General features: G+C 46.4%; 1 protein-coding gene across 5 annotated transcripts in view; it reads left to right on the top strand.

Annotated features, from left to right (window-relative positions):
* The window catches only part of BRD7 (bromodomain containing 7), a 45,918-nt gene that overhangs the window by 16,755 nt on the left and 11,734 nt on the right, over nucleotides 1-17,429 (top strand). For 2 of the 5 annotated variants that reach the window (XM_083165247.1, XM_083165245.1), the window contains exons 4-10: nucleotides 3,593-3,647; nucleotides 8,136-8,280; nucleotides 9,979-10,089; nucleotides 13,257-13,459; nucleotides 14,207-14,336; nucleotides 16,637-16,709; nucleotides 17,016-17,123. In XM_083165247.1, coding sequence (XP_083021373.1) covers nucleotides 3,593-3,647; nucleotides 8,136-8,280; nucleotides 9,979-10,089; nucleotides 13,257-13,459; nucleotides 14,207-14,336; nucleotides 16,637-16,709; nucleotides 17,016-17,123 — 825 coding nt within the window. The remainder of the gene's footprint in view (nucleotides 1-3,592; nucleotides 3,648-8,135; nucleotides 8,281-9,978; nucleotides 10,090-13,256; nucleotides 13,460-14,206; nucleotides 14,337-16,636; nucleotides 16,710-17,015; nucleotides 17,124-17,429) is intronic. The other 3 variants (XM_083165248.1, XM_083165249.1, XM_083165246.1) reach the window with 2 other exon arrangements.

Here is a 17,429-nt window from a genome sequence, read left to right on the forward strand (position 1 = left end):
CTTAATTGTGGAACAGCAACCACTATAAAATAGTGGAAGTAATGGGCGAGTAATAGAAAATGTGCAAATAATATAATATATAAATAATATTATATAATATAATATATAAAATATGACCATATAATACTCTATTATTAAAGGAAGCAAATCCTGTGGTGTCCTAGTGTGTATATATACACACACCTATATTCCTATCACTAGTCCGCTGGGAAGCGGAAAATGGACTAGGGAAAAAATACAGTTTTGGGAAGAATGGGGATAAATGCGCCAATTCTTTTAAAGCACCATGGGTGTATCCACCTGAATAAATATACCAATGCAACTATAGTATATAACACTTATTTATTAGAAATTTAAGGTGGCCACCTATAAAGAAAAATATAGTATACACAATAAAACATTAATATTGAACATAAAATTTAAAGTAATAAGTCATCAGACAATTCCTAAAAACATTCGAATAGATGCAATTTTAGAAATGACGGAATCTACTCTGGATATAGTCTGTATTCCAGCTTAGTAGTGCGATCTGGTAGGATTTTATTCATTATTTATTATTTTATTGAAAGTTCAGAAGTACTTAATTTCCCAATTTATAGCGATGCCCAGAGGGGAGCTCACAGCAAAAAAGAGATAAGTGGGAATAAATTGTATACCTCACAACCGATGTCTCTCACCCGCAAATCGGTATACTTAATTGTACCCACTCTGATTCACCAGAATATAGGCATCCTTGCCAGAGCAGTAAATCACCACATTGAACACCTGCAGGTACAAACCTATTGAACAGAAGGAATGGGTTCAGAGTGCGCTAAATTAAAATGTAAACAGAACGCGTTCAAGTAATATTTAATAAAATTTGCCCTAAGGGCATAGCATTATTCATACAGAATTTTTGGATCAGTTCAATGAATAATCAATGTGGAATCCTTTTTAGCGTGTTGGCATTGCAATCAATACAGCAATGTGGTTAGCCCAACGCATTTCGTCATAATGGTGACTTCATCAGGGGCAGAAATACAGCGGTTTGATTGGATGACCACATACCTCTTGGTAAACTTGCCGGCACACTAATGGGAGCAAGATCTCTCCCATTGCTAGACTCCAGCATTATGGAGTCCAGGCAGTGCATGCTGGGATTGTTGAGTCGCTTGTAGCCTTGGACCTCCATCCCGTTGTATTATAAAGCAGGGTTAGGCGTGGCCCTGCGCTCCATGATCCTGTAAAGATATTTGTTGCTGCTGTGTACAAAATCTTCTAGACCTTGCTTTTGCTATCTGATAAATTGTTTGTACCAGAGCTGTCTATTTATTCAGAACCTCGGTACATCAGCTTATTATTATAATTTTATTTATAAGGCGCCATAAGTGTTTCGCAGCGCCGTACAAAGGAACAATACAGGGAGAGAAAACTTGGCATAACATAGAATAAATAACAAAAATACAGTACAAATAAAGAGCGCCACAGTTCAATACACATTACAGCTTAAATATAAGTAGTGAGGACTCAATCAACATACAACTTGAGGCCAATGATGGAGATGAGTATACCTCCGCCTCCCCCCTCTGTTTATCTCTTCACTGGCTCCCCATTCCTTTCCGAGTTCTCTTTAAACTCCTCACCACCACCTACAAGGCTCTCTCCTCCTCCACAGCTCCCTACCTCTCTTCACTGATCTCTATCCACACTCCCTCCCGTCCTCTTCGCTCCATACAACTTGAGGCCAATGATGGAGATGAGTATACCTCCGCCTCCCCCCTCTGTTTATCTCTTCACTGGCTCCCCATTCCTTTCCGAGTTCTCTTTAAACTCCTCACCACCACCTACAAGGCTCTCTCCTCCTCCACAGCTCCCTACCTCTCTTCACTGATCTCTATCCACACTCCCTCCCGTCCTCTTCGCTCCATCGCTGACCGCCGACTGACCTCTCACCTAATCACCTCCTCCCACTCCCGTGTCCAAGATTTCTCTCGCGCTGCCCCCCTGCACTGGAACAACCTCCCGCCACCCATCAGGCTATCTGATTCCCTTACCTCCTTCAAGCGCTCCCTCAAAACCCACTTTTTTCGACTAGCCTATCCCTCCTCCTAACCTCTTTTGATCCTCCTATCCTGCCTCTGTTCCCCTCCGTTCCTACTTATCCTATTGTATTTCATTCGTCCACCCACCTATTTTTAGTATGTTAACTCTTATGAGCAGGGCCCTCCTTCCTCACGTACTCACCCTACCTCATTACCTCACCTGTGCTCCTGTCCTGTTCTTCCCTTCCTCTACTTCATCTTCGGTCTCCTTGACTATTTTGACACCTACTTCTGAACTGATGCTGATTTTAGTTCTACCAGCTATACCCCTATTTATACTGTATCTTTCTACACACCCTGTACGTTACCTTGTAATTTGTTTTTTTTTGGTTTGCTATGTACGGCGCTGCGGACACTTTGTGGCGCCTTATAAATAAACGTACTACTACTACTACTGCAGACAAAGATGGTCACTGAGTGTTGGAGTATAGGAGAGCTGTGAGTGAAATGTGAAGAGAAGAGGGCTTTGACAACAGGAGGGAAGAGGGCCCTGCTCGCAGGAGCTTACAATCTAGTAAACACACTTTAGTTCTCACCTGTTGTTCTCCTGCCTGCATGTGTACCAAGACCCATATCGTCCTCATGACATGAGAAACTGGATTTTTATCATTTACAGTATACTGTACTTTTTACTGAATCCAATGGGGGCTCTATATGCCAATGAGACACTGCAACCATTGGGATATAGAGGATATATAGTGAACGTACAGAAAAGTTGCAATCTCCCAATGTGGGTTTCAGAATATCTCTTGTGAAAATCCCAACTACTCCAATCCCCAGATTTACGTTTTTTTTTTAAAGACGTGCATGTTAGAATTGCATCGCCCCTTTTTAAAGTCCAAATATATACGGCTTCTGATGCCTTTCTTTTAGCATTGAGCACAAGAACAATTGGCTGTAGGTTTTCAGCCTTTGTAGTCTCGATATGACTTACGGGTTTGGTTTGAGGACTGGGAAGCGGTGTTGTATAATTTCTGAAGATCAGTTTTTTTTTTTTTTTCAAAGCTGATTGAGGGCTGGATTTAAAAGTGCAACAGTGATACAAGCAACACAAGATTGATTTGTAATGTATTACTATGGCATTTTTATCCAATACTCAATGCCTTTTTTATGAACCAATGTTAAGTAAATCTATCCTGTAGACTACTTGGAAGTCTGTACCTTGTGTGAGCTGGATCTTGCTTTATGGGGTTATTGGAATGCTAGGAGAATGTGTCCTATATATTTTATTAATTTAGAAAGCCAGTGTAGCTGTAGAGCTGTATCCTGCCCATACAGAGGTTATATCTCGGAAAGGCTTGTAGTGTTCTAACATGTCATTTGTGCCATCGATGATATGAGGCTAATCAGTGATTTTAACAAAATCAACCCTTGGGTGTAAGTATGTGCATGTACATCTGTTTAGTGCCAAGTGGTTCTGATCTGCAGTCACATTGTATGCTGCTACCAGAAACTTAAATTATAGCTGTCTGTCTTATTAAAGAGCTTGTCTTGTTTTTTTTTCCATGCAGAAGAGCAAACGCCACTACAAGAAGCCTTAAATCAGCTTGTGCGACAGCTGCAAAGGTTAGTCTCGCATGATCCCAACCTGGTGTGTGATCTCGCACTAATGTTCTGACATTTGCACTAAGGGGATAATTCATATTGCACCACATTATGGACCATATTCTAGTCCACACGCAACGCGTTGCATGTGGATATAACGCCGCTCGCACAGCCGCCGCCCCCTCACTCGCAGAGTTCAACACATGGCTGCCAATGGATGTTTTACATAAACATCTATTCGCAGCCTTGGGGGCGGGGACCAAATGATTTGGAAGGTGCAAGCAAAACGAACACACTCTCTGGTGCCTTAGCTTTGCGTGCTCCCTGTGCGGGAAGAGGGCGGGCAGCTGCCATCTGCTGACGTCGGCTGCCTTCCCACCGGCTCCCGCGTCACTGCTTAATTTTCATGGGAACACCCAGCGCTTTCATGGGAACACCCGTGAAACGCTGGAGGTTCCCATGGGCGCAGCCCTTTGCCACCACCCCATGCCCGCACTTAAAGATGCGAATGGGACGAGGAACTAGCAGTTTGCTGTGCCCGCTTGCACCATGCGCATGTTCAGAAGGAAAACCTCACTCCCCGGTGCGAATGTGCAGGGGAGCGAATGCATCAGAATAAGGCCCTATGTCTGATGTTGCTGTTCTGTATGTGTGTCCAGCAATCACAGTGTAGAACAGCGAACGCCTGTGTGTGTGTGTGTGAATTTACGGCATTGGTTCAGCTCACTCAAATGAAGCCCACAAGCAACAAGAATGTGGAATAGTTTCCTTATAATAGTAGTCTCCTGCACTGTACCTGCGCTGCCGCAGCGGGCTATCCAGGCATGCCACAAATATGAAACAGGTGCGCGCCAGAGGTGTCCAGGTGTGCACCACTGGCTCGCCCCCCCCCCCAATCACCTGTACTCCGGCGATCATACGCCGGAGCTCTTCTAACCCCTACTTTTGTGCTGGCTACACATGTGATGTGATGGGTCACGGTATATTAGGCTCCTCCCATCACTCTGTGCCTCCACAATGCTGCTATGTATGTGCTGTCTGCTGCCTACACATGTGATGTGATGGGTTATGGTATATTAGACTCCTTCCATCACTCTGTGCCTCCACAATGCTGCCATGTATGTGCTGTCTGCTGCCTACACGTGTGGTGTGATGGGTTATGGTATATTAGGCTCCTCCCATCACTCTGTGCCCCCACAATGCTGCCATGTATGTGCTGTCTGCTGACTACACGTGTGATGTGATGCGTTATGGTATATCAGACTCCTCCCATCACTCTGTGCCCCCACAATGCTGCCATGTATTTGCGGTCTGCTGACTACACATGTGATGTGATGGGTTATGGTATATCAGACTCCTCCCATCATTCTGTGCCTCCACAATGCTGCCATGTATGTGCTGTCTGCTGACTACACATGTGATGTGATGGGTTATGGTATATTAGACTCCTCCCATCACTTTGTGCCTCCACAATGCTGCCATGTATGTGCTGTCTGCTGACTACACATGTGATGTGATGGGTTATGGTATATTAGACTCCTCCCATCACTCTGTGCCTCCACAATGCTGCCATGTATGTGCTGTCTGCTGACTACACATGTGATGTGATGGGTTATGGTATATCAGACTCCTCCCATCACTCTGAGCCCCCACAATGCTGCCATGTATGTGCTGTCTGCTGACTACACCTGTGATGTGATGGGTTATGGTATATCAGACTCCTCCCATCATTCTGTGCCTCCACAATGCTGCCATGTATGTGCTGTCTGCTGACTACACATGTGATGTGATAAGTTATGGTATATTAGGCTCTTCCCATCACTCTGTGCCTCCACAATGCTGCCATGTATGTGCTGTCTGCTGACTACACATGTGATGTGATGGGTTATGGTATATTAGACTCCTCCCATCACTCTGTGCCTCCACAATGCTGCCATGTATGTGCTGTCTGCTGACTACACATGTGATGTGATGGGTTATGGTATATCAGACTCCTCCCATCACTCTGTGCTTCCACAATGCTGCCATGTATGTGCTGTCTGCTGACTGCACATGTGATGTGATGACCTTCTGCAGTAACTTGCTGGGGTCCTGTAATTATTTTTATCGTCTGATGGGGTCCCAGCGCAAAATAGTTTGAGGGCCCCTGAGTTAGAATAACAGACTGAAAGCTTAAAATGGAGGGTGTTGCTTGAAATCCTTGTTCTTCCTCTGTTAACCATGGTTAAATGCAAGAAAACATGTGACGTCATCCTTGCTTTGCACAAAGGGTTTCACATGCAAGGATATTGCTGCTAGTAATATCGCACCTCAAATCAACCACTTATCAGATCATCAAGGACAGAGGTTCAATAGTTGTAGGGCAGCCAAAAATCCAGCAAGCACCAGTCCCGTCTCCTAAAGTTGATTCTGCTGTAGGATCAGGCACCAAAGCTGCAGAGCTTGCTCAGGAATGGCAGCAGGCAATGAGGCAAAGCCTTTTGGAGGATGGTCTGGTGTCAACATGGGAAGCAAAGAAGCCACTTCTATCCATGAAAAACAGGGACAGACTGATTCTGCAAAAAAAGTACGGGGATCGGATTGCTGAGGACTGGGGTAAAGTTATTTTCTCTGAATACCCTTTCCGATTATTTGGTGCATCTGGAAAACTGCTTGCCAGAAGGAACAGTGAGCGCTACCATCATTTCTGTGTTGTGCTAACAGTAAGGCATCCTGAGACCATTCATGTGTTGGGTTGATCTCGGCCAAGGGAGTGGGCTCCCTATGATGCCTAAAAACACAACCATGAATAAATAATGGGACCAAAACATCCTCCAAGAACAACTTCTACCAACCATCCAGGTACAGTTCCGTGATAAACAATGCCTTTTCCAGCATGATGAAGCACTTTAACAGGAGGCAAAAGTGATAACTATGTGGCTCGGGGAACAATACATCCCAAATTTTGGGTCCCCGGCGAGGACGTAATACCAGTAAGAACTTGTGGTCAATCTTCTGAGTGTGGACAACCAAAAATCCACATATTCTGACAAACCCCAAGCATCGATAAGGCGCGACTGGTCAGTATGTGGCCCAGAAGGTGATCTTCAGCATGCCAGGGAGAAATGCAGAGGTGAAGAACAAGAAGGGACACTGCAGGTCTTCCCTTTGCATAAACTTAATGTAATTGTCGATGGAAGCCTTTGACACGTATGAAACGCTTGGAATTTTACATCAGTATACCATAGTAACCTCTGACCACAAAGTCTACAAACACTGAAGCTGCAAACTCTGAAAACCAATACTTGTCAGTGGACTTTGTCAATCACTATTCTTCTCCTTTGTAGTGCAGGCCACACGGCTGTTCGTGGGTGGGATGAAAAATACATGGACCTGACTAATATGTTGGGAACCGACTCCCAGTGTTAGGTTGCTGCAATGGCCCCATTTGGGTCATCAGAAAAAGCACTACAGTATATAAATTAACGTAAGGGGAACACGTGACCGCGCCCTCAGAAGCCGGGAAGCCGCGTCCTAGTAACTAGGGACGCTCAGAGGACGCTAGTATAGGACGTCATGCCGCGTCCTAGCAACCAGGGACGCTCAGAGGACGTCATGCCGCGTCCTAGCAACCAGGGACGCTCAGAGGACGCCAGCGTAGGACGTCATGCCGCAAGGACGCCAGGAGGCTGGCGTGAGGGCGGGCAAGTTAATTGAGAAGGGGATTTAAACCCGCACAGGACAACAAACTTTTAACCTTGAAAAAGATCGCAGTCAGCGATTGAAACGCGTTGGTGTACGGGGCTGTGGAGGCACTGAGGAGAACGGAGGCCACGATTACCAGCAGAGGGGACACTGCATTGGACTGAATCCGGACAGGACAGAGCGCTATCCCTTCAATCCATGCTTCATTTGAGAATTTCCCCAAAAGGAGTTCTCAATTTGATCTGGTAATTACAGACCACCTTTTCTCTCACAGTTTTCCCTCCACTACCCACTTGTGTGTTGTTCATGTATATGCTAGTATATGTTACATTTGAATAAAAAAGGGTCATTGCACTATATGCATCTCCTTTGCACATTCTTTTGCATATATACTGGATGAAATACCCCGGGGACAGGACGGCATCTTAAAGGATATATTGAAAACTGCCTGTCATTTCGATTGAAGCCTCGAGTGACATACACGGAGAAGAGGAACGGTATTTATTTATAAGGAACGTACATTTCCTTCAATATTACCCTTCTTCATCAGTGGCGCTGAAAGTGGATTTATCACAAACCTTTGTCTTTTGCACCAATTTGTACAGGTGGGAGGGCACCTGAAGGGATATACCACATTGGCAGCCTAGTGCGCACTAGCAGAGTCACATACACCAGTCTTTTTGCACTTCAGTATATAAATTAAGTTGTTGTTTTCTATTATTTATTGTAGGACTTCTGTATGTATTGATACCCTTTGCATCTGTGTGTACAGGTCCTATATCTATAAAACATTCATTGTGGGGTCCCCCCCCAATTCTCTTACAGGAAGGATTCCAGTGCTTTCTTCGCATTCCCGGTCACCGATTTCATTGCTCCCGGTTACTCTATGATTATTAAAAACCCCATGGACTTCAGCACAATAAAGGAAAGGATTAGAAATCGAGAATATGAATCCATAGAAGAACTTAAGGTAGGGAAAAGGCCAAACTATATCTTAAGAAGGGGTGTGGTTACGCTAATAAATAATACATTTATAGAAAATATAGGTGTGCATTTATGAATACATATAATAAAAACATTTCATACATATAAAATTGGTACTATTAAAAAAATGGGGGTGGGGGGTTCCAAAACAAATAGGAACCTGATTTTTGAAAAAGAACAGGCTGCACCCATAGAATAATTATGATGGTTAAGGTTTTAATATCACCTTAGTTCTTGTGTTGTCCCCTACTTTTGGGCCCAAAAGTGCTGATCTTTTAGGTTCACGTGGATTTGCACTCCTTGATGCTTCCTCCAATTTATACAGGGGTGGCGTACCTCCAGTCGCTGGAATATCTGAAGCTGAAGGGTTTGCTTCTCCCACGGTTGGCTACCTTTAGAGAGGTGGCGTTCCTCCACAATATGGTTTAAACGGTGCCTGGCGGAGTCCACGTTCCTTTCTAGACCAATCAATATTGCTGAAGGGTTAGGGTGGTAATGGTGAGATGAAATCAGGATAGCAGCCTGGGATTAATTGACCCCTGTGAGGAAGCATCAAGGAGTGCAAATCCACGTGAACCTAAAAGATCAGCACTTTTGGGCCCAAAAGTAAGGGACAACACAAGAACTGAGGTGATATTAAAACCTTAACCATCATAATTATTCTACGGGTGCAGCCTGTTCTTTTTCAAAAATCAGGTTCCCATTTGTTTTGGAACCCCCACCCCCATTTTTTAATGGTACCAATTTTATATGTATGAAATGTTTTTAGTATATGTATTAATAAATGCACACCTTTTATTTTCTATAACTTTAATTATTAGTGCAACCACACCCCTTCTTTCTCTTTGTTGTAAAATTAGGGGCCGACACCCCCTTTTTCTGGTTGCAGCTTGACAGGGCAACTTTGTTTTGGCGCCCCTAGAGATACAATTGTATCTTTTTTTCCAACCCAGTACAAACTATATCTTATGGTGTGTACACACGTTAGATGTGCCTTAAGATCCTATCCACGATCTGATCAGATAGGATCGTGGATAGGATCTTAAGGTACATCCGATTTGCATCCTATCTTGACTATATAGTGCAGATCTGCACTATATAGACAAGGCAGCCAAGACTTTCTGGCTTCCGATACGTGAACGCGCATCGGGATCGGAAGGGTTAAAACCCTTGCGATCTGCATCCGATGTTGATCCGATGCCGATACGATGTTGACTATATCGTCAACATCGGAAAGGAAATCGGACCGTGTGTACACAGCATTAGTCTGAAAACTGACGAGGCATCAATTCCCTAAACTTGGTCGACATAGAGCCAGGTTTAGGGAAACTTCAACTTATTTCTAGGTTGTTTTATAGGAAGTGGTGCCAAAAAGTACTGTAACCAATGGCAACCAGTGAGACATAGTGGGCCAGATATATCAAGCTTCAAATGTGATAAAATGGAGAGTGATAGCCAGCCAGCCAGCCAATCAGCTTCTACCTGCCATGTTACAGGCTGGGTTTGAGAAATAACAGGTAGGAGCTGATTGGCTGGTTTTTTATCACTCTCCATTTTATCACTTTTGAAGCTTGATACACCTGGCCCATTGACTTCAGTCTCTAAATTGTGTTGTAAAAATCCGTCTGGTTGGTATGGGTTACAGTAACAAGTCCTTATATTTACTTATCTGTTCATCTCTTAGGAAAACTTCAAGCAGATATGCCACAATGCGATGATTTACAACAAGCCTGGCACCATCTATTATAAGGCGGCCAAAAAGCTGTTGAATTCTGGAATAAAAATCCTCAGTCAGGTAATAAAATGTTTTCTAATCTATACCATAAGAGAACTGAAGACTTCTACAGAGTACAAGCTGAGGCGTTGCGCATAGCAACCAATCAGATTGTAGACATCAATTTATAAAATGTACTAGTAGTTTATTGATTGAATATTATTAGTTTCTCGGCCTTTGATAAGGTAACATTGATCTAGTACCAAAGCCACAAAAAAAGCATTTAGCTAAATTGTATTGCAGGGAAATTACATTTGTATTGTCTTTTGTTGTAACGTATATTTCTGAATGTAAGCTACAGGAATGGTCATCGCACATGTAATATGCAGCTAAATGAGACCTGGAGCCTTTTATATTTATACTCGGATATATTGTTCTAATCAAATGTTTGGGGTGGTGACTAAGGGGTAGTTTTATTAAGCTCGGTGAAGTGATAAACCTATCTGGGGTACTTGTGTATTATCACGGCGCCCATCGCATACCAAAAGGCATGCTATGGTATGCGATATTGTACAATGTCATACAATTTTAAAATTGTATGACATTGTATATGGCATACAATGCCATACAATGCGATGCGATTAAAAATTGTATAAGCACCCTGGGTACTTATGTATTATCTGGACTCCCATGTTAAATGCACCCCATTTTTTCATACCCCTACTATCCAACTACACATGGAGTTGATTTTATATAGTGTGGCGAGCGCAGCAAGCCACAGTGCCCGAAGCGTGGTGAGCGCAGCGAGCCCCGCGAGGGGACGCGGTCTCATAAGAAAAACGGGAGTCCAGATATTACATAGGTACCGCACCCTGATGGGTGCTTACAATGTTAAATGCACCCCCACGCCACCTCCCCAACTATAAGCGTGAACCCGAAGCGTGGCGAGTGCAAAGGTACGCGTCCTCCGACCTTTTCATACCCGCACTATCCACGTCGGCGTGGAGTTGAGAATAGAAAGTGTGGCAAGCGCAGCGTGCCCCGCGAGGGGACGCGGATACCTGTGAAGCCCGCGAGGGGACGCCGATACCTGTGAAGGTATCTGCGTCCCCTCACGGGTCTCGCTGGGCTCGCCACGCTTCGGGCTCGTTGCGCTCGCCACACTTTCTATTCTCAACTCCACGCCGACGTGGATAGTGGGCATATGAAAAGGTCGGAGGACGCGCACCGCCGCCCCTCGCGGGCTCGCTGTGCTCGCCACGCTTCGGGTTCACGTTTATAGTGGGGGGTGGCGTGGGGGTGCATTTAACAGTGTAAGCACCCATTTCGCTGCTTAAAAGCACCCTTTAGGGTGCTTATACAATCTTTCATCGCATAGGGGGCAAAAATTGCGTCGCATCGCATGCCATCGGGTGCATGGCATGCGATTAAAACATTGCACGACCAACATCGGGGGCGCCGTGATAATACACAAGTACCCTATCTGGTTTTTATCACCGGCCAATCAGCTCCTACCTGTGAAGTTACAGGCTTGGTTTGAAAAATTACAAGTAGGAGCTGATTGGCCGGTGATAAAAAAACAGACCGTTTATCACTTCACGGAGCTTAATAAATCTACCCCTCAATGAGAAATGCTCTGTAGATGAAAGATGCAGACGGAGCTGCGCTTGTTCAGCCCGCTTCGGCGCGCTGGTCGGGTGAGACGGAGCGCTCGCGCGTACATCCCGTTCTCAATGCTTTCGCAATGGATAAGTCTGGCTCCATCTGTATATCTTCTTTTTTTGTATTCATTTGTAGATGCATCAGATTTGAGCGTCTCTTGGCCAGATCCTGTGTTGTGCTAAATGTCTTGTCAAAGTGCTTTTTCAATAGTTAAAACAATATTGGTTTTAACTATTGCTCATTGCATGGAACAAACTGCACATCTTTTCTGATAATTCTTATTTGTATCTGTAACACCCCCTTCTGTTACATATCTATACACCGCCCTTATCTATACACCCTGGAGTATCAGCATTTTTATTATGCCACTCCTAGAATAAAAGTTTATAGATTTTGAAAAATACTACATTTAGTATCTTGTGTCTACCCGCCATCCTTCGGTTCGGTTAGGTGGTGTATAGCTGTGCTTCTCTTTATAGTGTGTTTTTTTTTCCTTCGATCACTTTGACCAGCGCTCAGGCACTACACAAGAAATGGTGTCATGCATATACTATGTGCAATGATGGGTCTGTACACACTGTTAGTGTTCCCGCTAGGCTGTTTTAGCGGGGCGCTGCGCCCTGCCCGATTTTTAAAGGGCAAAATGCGTCCTGCCCTCTAGCAGTGCCCCGCTAAATCAGCCTGCAGTCTGTCCCGCCGAGTGCCCGGGCCGTCGCATCGCTGAAGGGGGCTTGCCCGGCCATGGCTACGTCCCGGCAGCTCAGTGACGTAGTCATGGCCGGGCAAGCTCCCTTCAGCGATGCGTCGGCCCGGGTACGCCTCCTTTGGAGATGCGGCAGCCCGGGCACGCCCCCTCTAGTGACGTCGGCGTGCCCGGTCCGCCCCTCCAGCGCCCTGCCTCATTTGGTTCCTAGAAGGAACACTACACGGTGTATGATAAACAAGGTCATTTATTGATCAATGTGATGGCTAAAAAGCTGAGGCAAAGTCCACGTGCCAGGTGCCGTTCCCAGCTGGGATACGTGCTGCTGGTCACAGAGGGATAACCTCAAGAGTCCCCTGTGGTGAATGGGCACAGTGGAAATGGGGAGGGAGAGAGAGGGGGGGCAGTGCTGGGATACTCTGTGTTTGGGCAATGCACAGAGGTGTCCAGGACGGGGGTATGATGCTGTCTGGACTCAAGAATGCCCTGGATAGAGGAAGACAGTCTGTGGGTCAAGGAAGGTGTATGAGTGTCATCGAAGGCTGGCATCCCAAGCACCTCCGATGGTGCACCGTACATGTACCTGATACCCCGGAGTTCTCCTCTTTGTCCTTCAGGTCCCACGTAGTCCACGAGCTGTCAACAAAACTGTCAACAAAATTGACCTATAGTAAATGATGCTCATTTGTGCCTGTTGTAACCATATTCTTCCTAGTGAATTGGTAGACTTCACTTTCAGAAATATTGTCTCAACCCACAAAATGGCTGCCTCACTTGTGGTGGTGGTGGTGTGGGGGATGACTGCATAGCTTTATTCTGAGGAAAAATCTTCTGGTCAATACCATCAAGTAACTTTTGTTTCCATTATACCTAATATTACTAGCAGTCTTCCAATGGGTTGTGCTCAATACAGGAGAGAATCCAGAGCCTGAAGCAGAGTATAGAGTTCATGGCGGATCTCCAGACCAGCGGTAAGGACAAGGGAGACTCTCAGGGAAATGTGGAGAGAGCGGAAGAGCTGAAGGAGGAATCTATGGATACCTGTGACGTGGCGGCTTTCCGAAGCCCTGCCAAAGATCTTAAAAGGTATATTGCTTGCGCACAGACTTGCGTACAGTTATGGGAATACAGGCAGACCTGGATAAGTAGGAAACTTCTATTACTCATTGTGAGGTCCTGGTATTTTGACTGTCGGACGTCTTTAACCCTTTGAGTGTCAACGTTGCCGTGAGAGATGTGCAAAACGCCCACTAAAAATGCCGGCCTTGCTCACAGCGACTGCTCTTTTTGGATGCGATATTTAACTAAACTTCGATGACTTGACATCAGATCATTTGCCGGCAATAACTACAGTTATTCATCTTCCTCGACTGGAATATTTTGCACATCTCTTGCAGCAACCTTGGCACACACAGGGTTATCGGAGACTGATTTTGAGGAATTATCACTCTAAGATTGCTGTAAGGATTTCTTTAACTCTTTGAGTGCCAACATCTATTTGAGAGATGCAAAATACCAGCGTCTCTTACATTTGTTAAGCATGGCGTGGGGATGCAGGCGAGGGCAAAGCCATGCGAGGGGATGCAGCACAGTTTATCAAGGACTAATTACACAAAAGCGCTGGTGGTTTGCTGGCTTCGGATTTGCTCACATTAATGGTGGAAAGCGTATGCTGCATATAGGTTATCGTTATAAAAAGGTGATTCTGTCACTGGTAGATCGGAGGTTTATTTAATTCGCCCCGGAGGCAGTTGAATGAATCTCCAATATCTCAACAATCTATGTCAACTAGCATGGCAAACTTGCTTATGATGTGCGCACGGTTTCCCACAGGAAAGAGAGAGAACAGCAGGAGGACAAGCAGAAGATGAGCGATGCAGCTGCCGAGAAAGAGCAGGAGCAGATTGACCAAATTATCAAAGAATCTTTTGGCAAGTTATCCAAGCGAGGGATCAGCAGCCAGGTGAGAGCGAGGTGGCAGTGACGGGTTATACACTGCGCCTGCTGTTACAGAGGGATCAGCAGCCATGTGAGAGCGAGGTGGCAGTGACGGGTTACACACTTCGCCTGCTGTTACAGAGGGATCAGCAGCCAGGTAAGAGCGAGGTGGCAGTGATGGGTTACACACTGCGCCTGCTGTTAGAGATATCAGCAGCCAGGTGAGAGCGAGATGGCAGTGATAGGTTACACACTGCGCCTGCTGTTAGAGATATCAGCAGCCAGGTGAGAGCGAGGTGGCAGTGATGGGTTACACACCGTGCCTGCTGTTACAGAGGGATCAGCAGCCAGGTGAGAGCGAGGTGGCAGTGACGGGTTACACACTGCGCCTGCTGTTACAGAGGGATCAGCAGCCAGATGAGAGCGAGGTGGTAGTGATGGGTTACACAATGCGCCTGCTGTTACAGAGGGATCAGCAGCCAGGTGAGAGCGAGGTGGCAGTGACGGGTTACACAATGCGCCTGCTGTTACAGAGGGATCAGCTGCCAGGTGAGAGTGAGGTGGCAGTGACGGTTTACACACTGCGCCTGCTGTTACAGAGGGTTCAGCAGCCAGGTGAGAGCGAGGTGGCAGTGACGGGTCACACACACTGCGTCTGCTGTTACAGAGGGATCAGCAGCCAGGTGAGAGCGAGCTGGCAGTGATGGGTTACAGAGGGATCAGCAGCCAGGTGAGAGCGAGGTGGCAGTGATGGGTTACACACTGCGCCTGCTGTTACAGAGGGATCAGCAGCCAGGTGAGAGCGAGATGGCAGTGATAGGTTACACACTGCGCCTGCTGTTAGAGATATCAGCAGCCAGGTGAGAGCGAGGTGGCAGTGATGGGTTACACACCGTGCCTGCTGTTACAGAGGGATCAGCAGCCAGGTGAGAGCGAGGTGGCAGTTACGGGTTACACACTGCGCCTGCTGTTACAGAGGGATCAGCAGCCAGATGAGAGCGAGGTGGTAGTGATGGGTTACACAATGCGCCTGCTGTTACAGAGGGATCAGCAGCCAGGTGAGAGTGAGGTGGCAGTGACGGGTCACACACACTGCGCCTGCTGTAACAGAGGGATCAGCAGCCAGGTGAGAGCGAGGTGGCAGTGACGGCTTACACAATGCGCCTGCTGTTACAGAGGGATCAGCAGCCAGGTGAGAGCGAGGTGGCAGTGACGGGTTACACACACTGCGCCTGCTGTTACAGAGGGATCAGCAGCCAGGTGAGAGCGAGGTGGCAGTGATGGGTTACACACTGCGCCTGCTGTTAGAGGGATCAGCAGCCAGGTGAGAGCAAGGTGGCAGTGACGGGTTACACAATGCGCCTGCTGTTACAGAGGGATCAGCAGCCAGGTGAGAGCGAGGTGGCAGTGACGGGTTACACAATGCGCCTGCTGTTACAGAGGGATCAGCAGCCAGGTGAGAGTGAGGTGGCAGTGACGGTTTACACACTGCGTCTGCTGTTACAGAGGGATCAGCAGCCAGGTGAGAGCGAGGTGGCAGTGATGGGTTACACAATGCGCCTGCTGTTACAGAGGGATCAGCAGCCAGGTGAGAGCGAGCTGGCAGTGATGGGTTACACACTGCGCCTGCTGTTACAGAGGGATCAGCTGCCAGGTGAGAGTGAGGTGGCAGTGACGGCTTACACACTGCGCCTGCTGTTACAGAGGGATCAGCAGCCAGGTGAGAGTGTGGTGGCAGTGATGGGTTACACACTGCGCCTGCTGTTACAGAGGGATCAGCAGCCAGGTGAGAGCGAGGTGGCAGCAACGGGTTATACAATGCGCCTGCTGTTACAGAGGGATCAGCAGCCAGGTGAGAGCGAGGTGGCAGTGACGGGTTACACAATGCGCCTGCTGTTACAGAGGGATCAGCAGCCAGGTGAGAGCGAGCTGGCAGTGATGGGTTACACACTGCGCCTGCTGTTACAGGGGGATCCGCAGCCAGGTGAGAGCGAGGTGGCAGTGACGGGTCACACACACTGCGCCTGCTGTTACAGAGGGATCAGCAGCCAGGTGAGAGCGAGCTGGCAGTGACGGGTCACACACACTGCGCCTGCTGTTACAGAGGGATCAGCAGCCAGGTCAGAGCGAGGTGGCAGTGATGGGTTACACAATGCTCCTCCAGTGATGGGATACACAATGTGCCACAATGCGCTGTGTTATTTGATCAAATAGAAAATGAATTGCACCGTGTGTACACCCCTTTAGTAATAAAGCAATCTAGTATAGCAGCTGTAATTAGGAAATACATACACATCAGCATATGACCTGTTACATTGGTTACAGGTGGAGTTTGTGAGGAGGAAGCCTGATGGGACTACAACCCTCGCTGTGCTTAATCCTGTTGACTCCGCACTAGGTAAGTAACTCCTTGGGACAGATTTTGGTGTGCATTTGCTTTTCTGGGTTCTGTTAAAAGAAATTGACAAAATAAAGTTTTAGTAACTTCAGTCTTGCCCTAGTTGGAAAAAACAAATCCCTCAAGCTGTGGTCTCCTAGGGGGTTGTTCGCGTCCACCCTCCTTTTCGTTCTGACCGCAAACCAGCCTTTTTCATTCAAATAACGTTTGCTTGCTTTTTTTATTTATTTGTATGAGTTTGCAGCAGGAATAATTACATATGACTGGTATAATATATTATATTTACAGCTATTTTTTATTCTTTAGAGCCTGGGCATGGCAGCGCCATTCTTGGGTCCACAGCTGGTCGCCTGCAGTCAGGAGTTAATTCATTGCAAGGTTTTAAAGAAGATAAGCGCAACAAAGTCACACCAGGTAATAGAGGGGGGGGGGGGGGGGGGGCGTGTGTGTGTGTGTGTGCAACCAGTTTTTAGAGGGTGTCACCCATCTTCACATACAAAGTAATGGTAAATTTACTCTGATTAAAGATGAACGGTTTATATCCCCCCCCCCCCCTAGCTGCTTCTAAAAAAAGGACTAGTGCAATAATTACTAATATATCAGTATACATAGCTGTAAAACAAACAGATGACGTCTAGGGTCAGATGCAATAAAATCCGTACCCAAATGTATTAAAACAAATATACTAATTAAACAAATTTATAGAAAAACATATAAATA

This window comes from Crinia signifera, chromosome 11 (genome assembly GCF_055691185.1).
Source record: "Crinia signifera chromosome 11, ASM5569118v1, whole genome shotgun sequence".
NCBI lineage: Eukaryota > Metazoa > Chordata > Amphibia > Anura > Myobatrachidae > Crinia > Crinia signifera.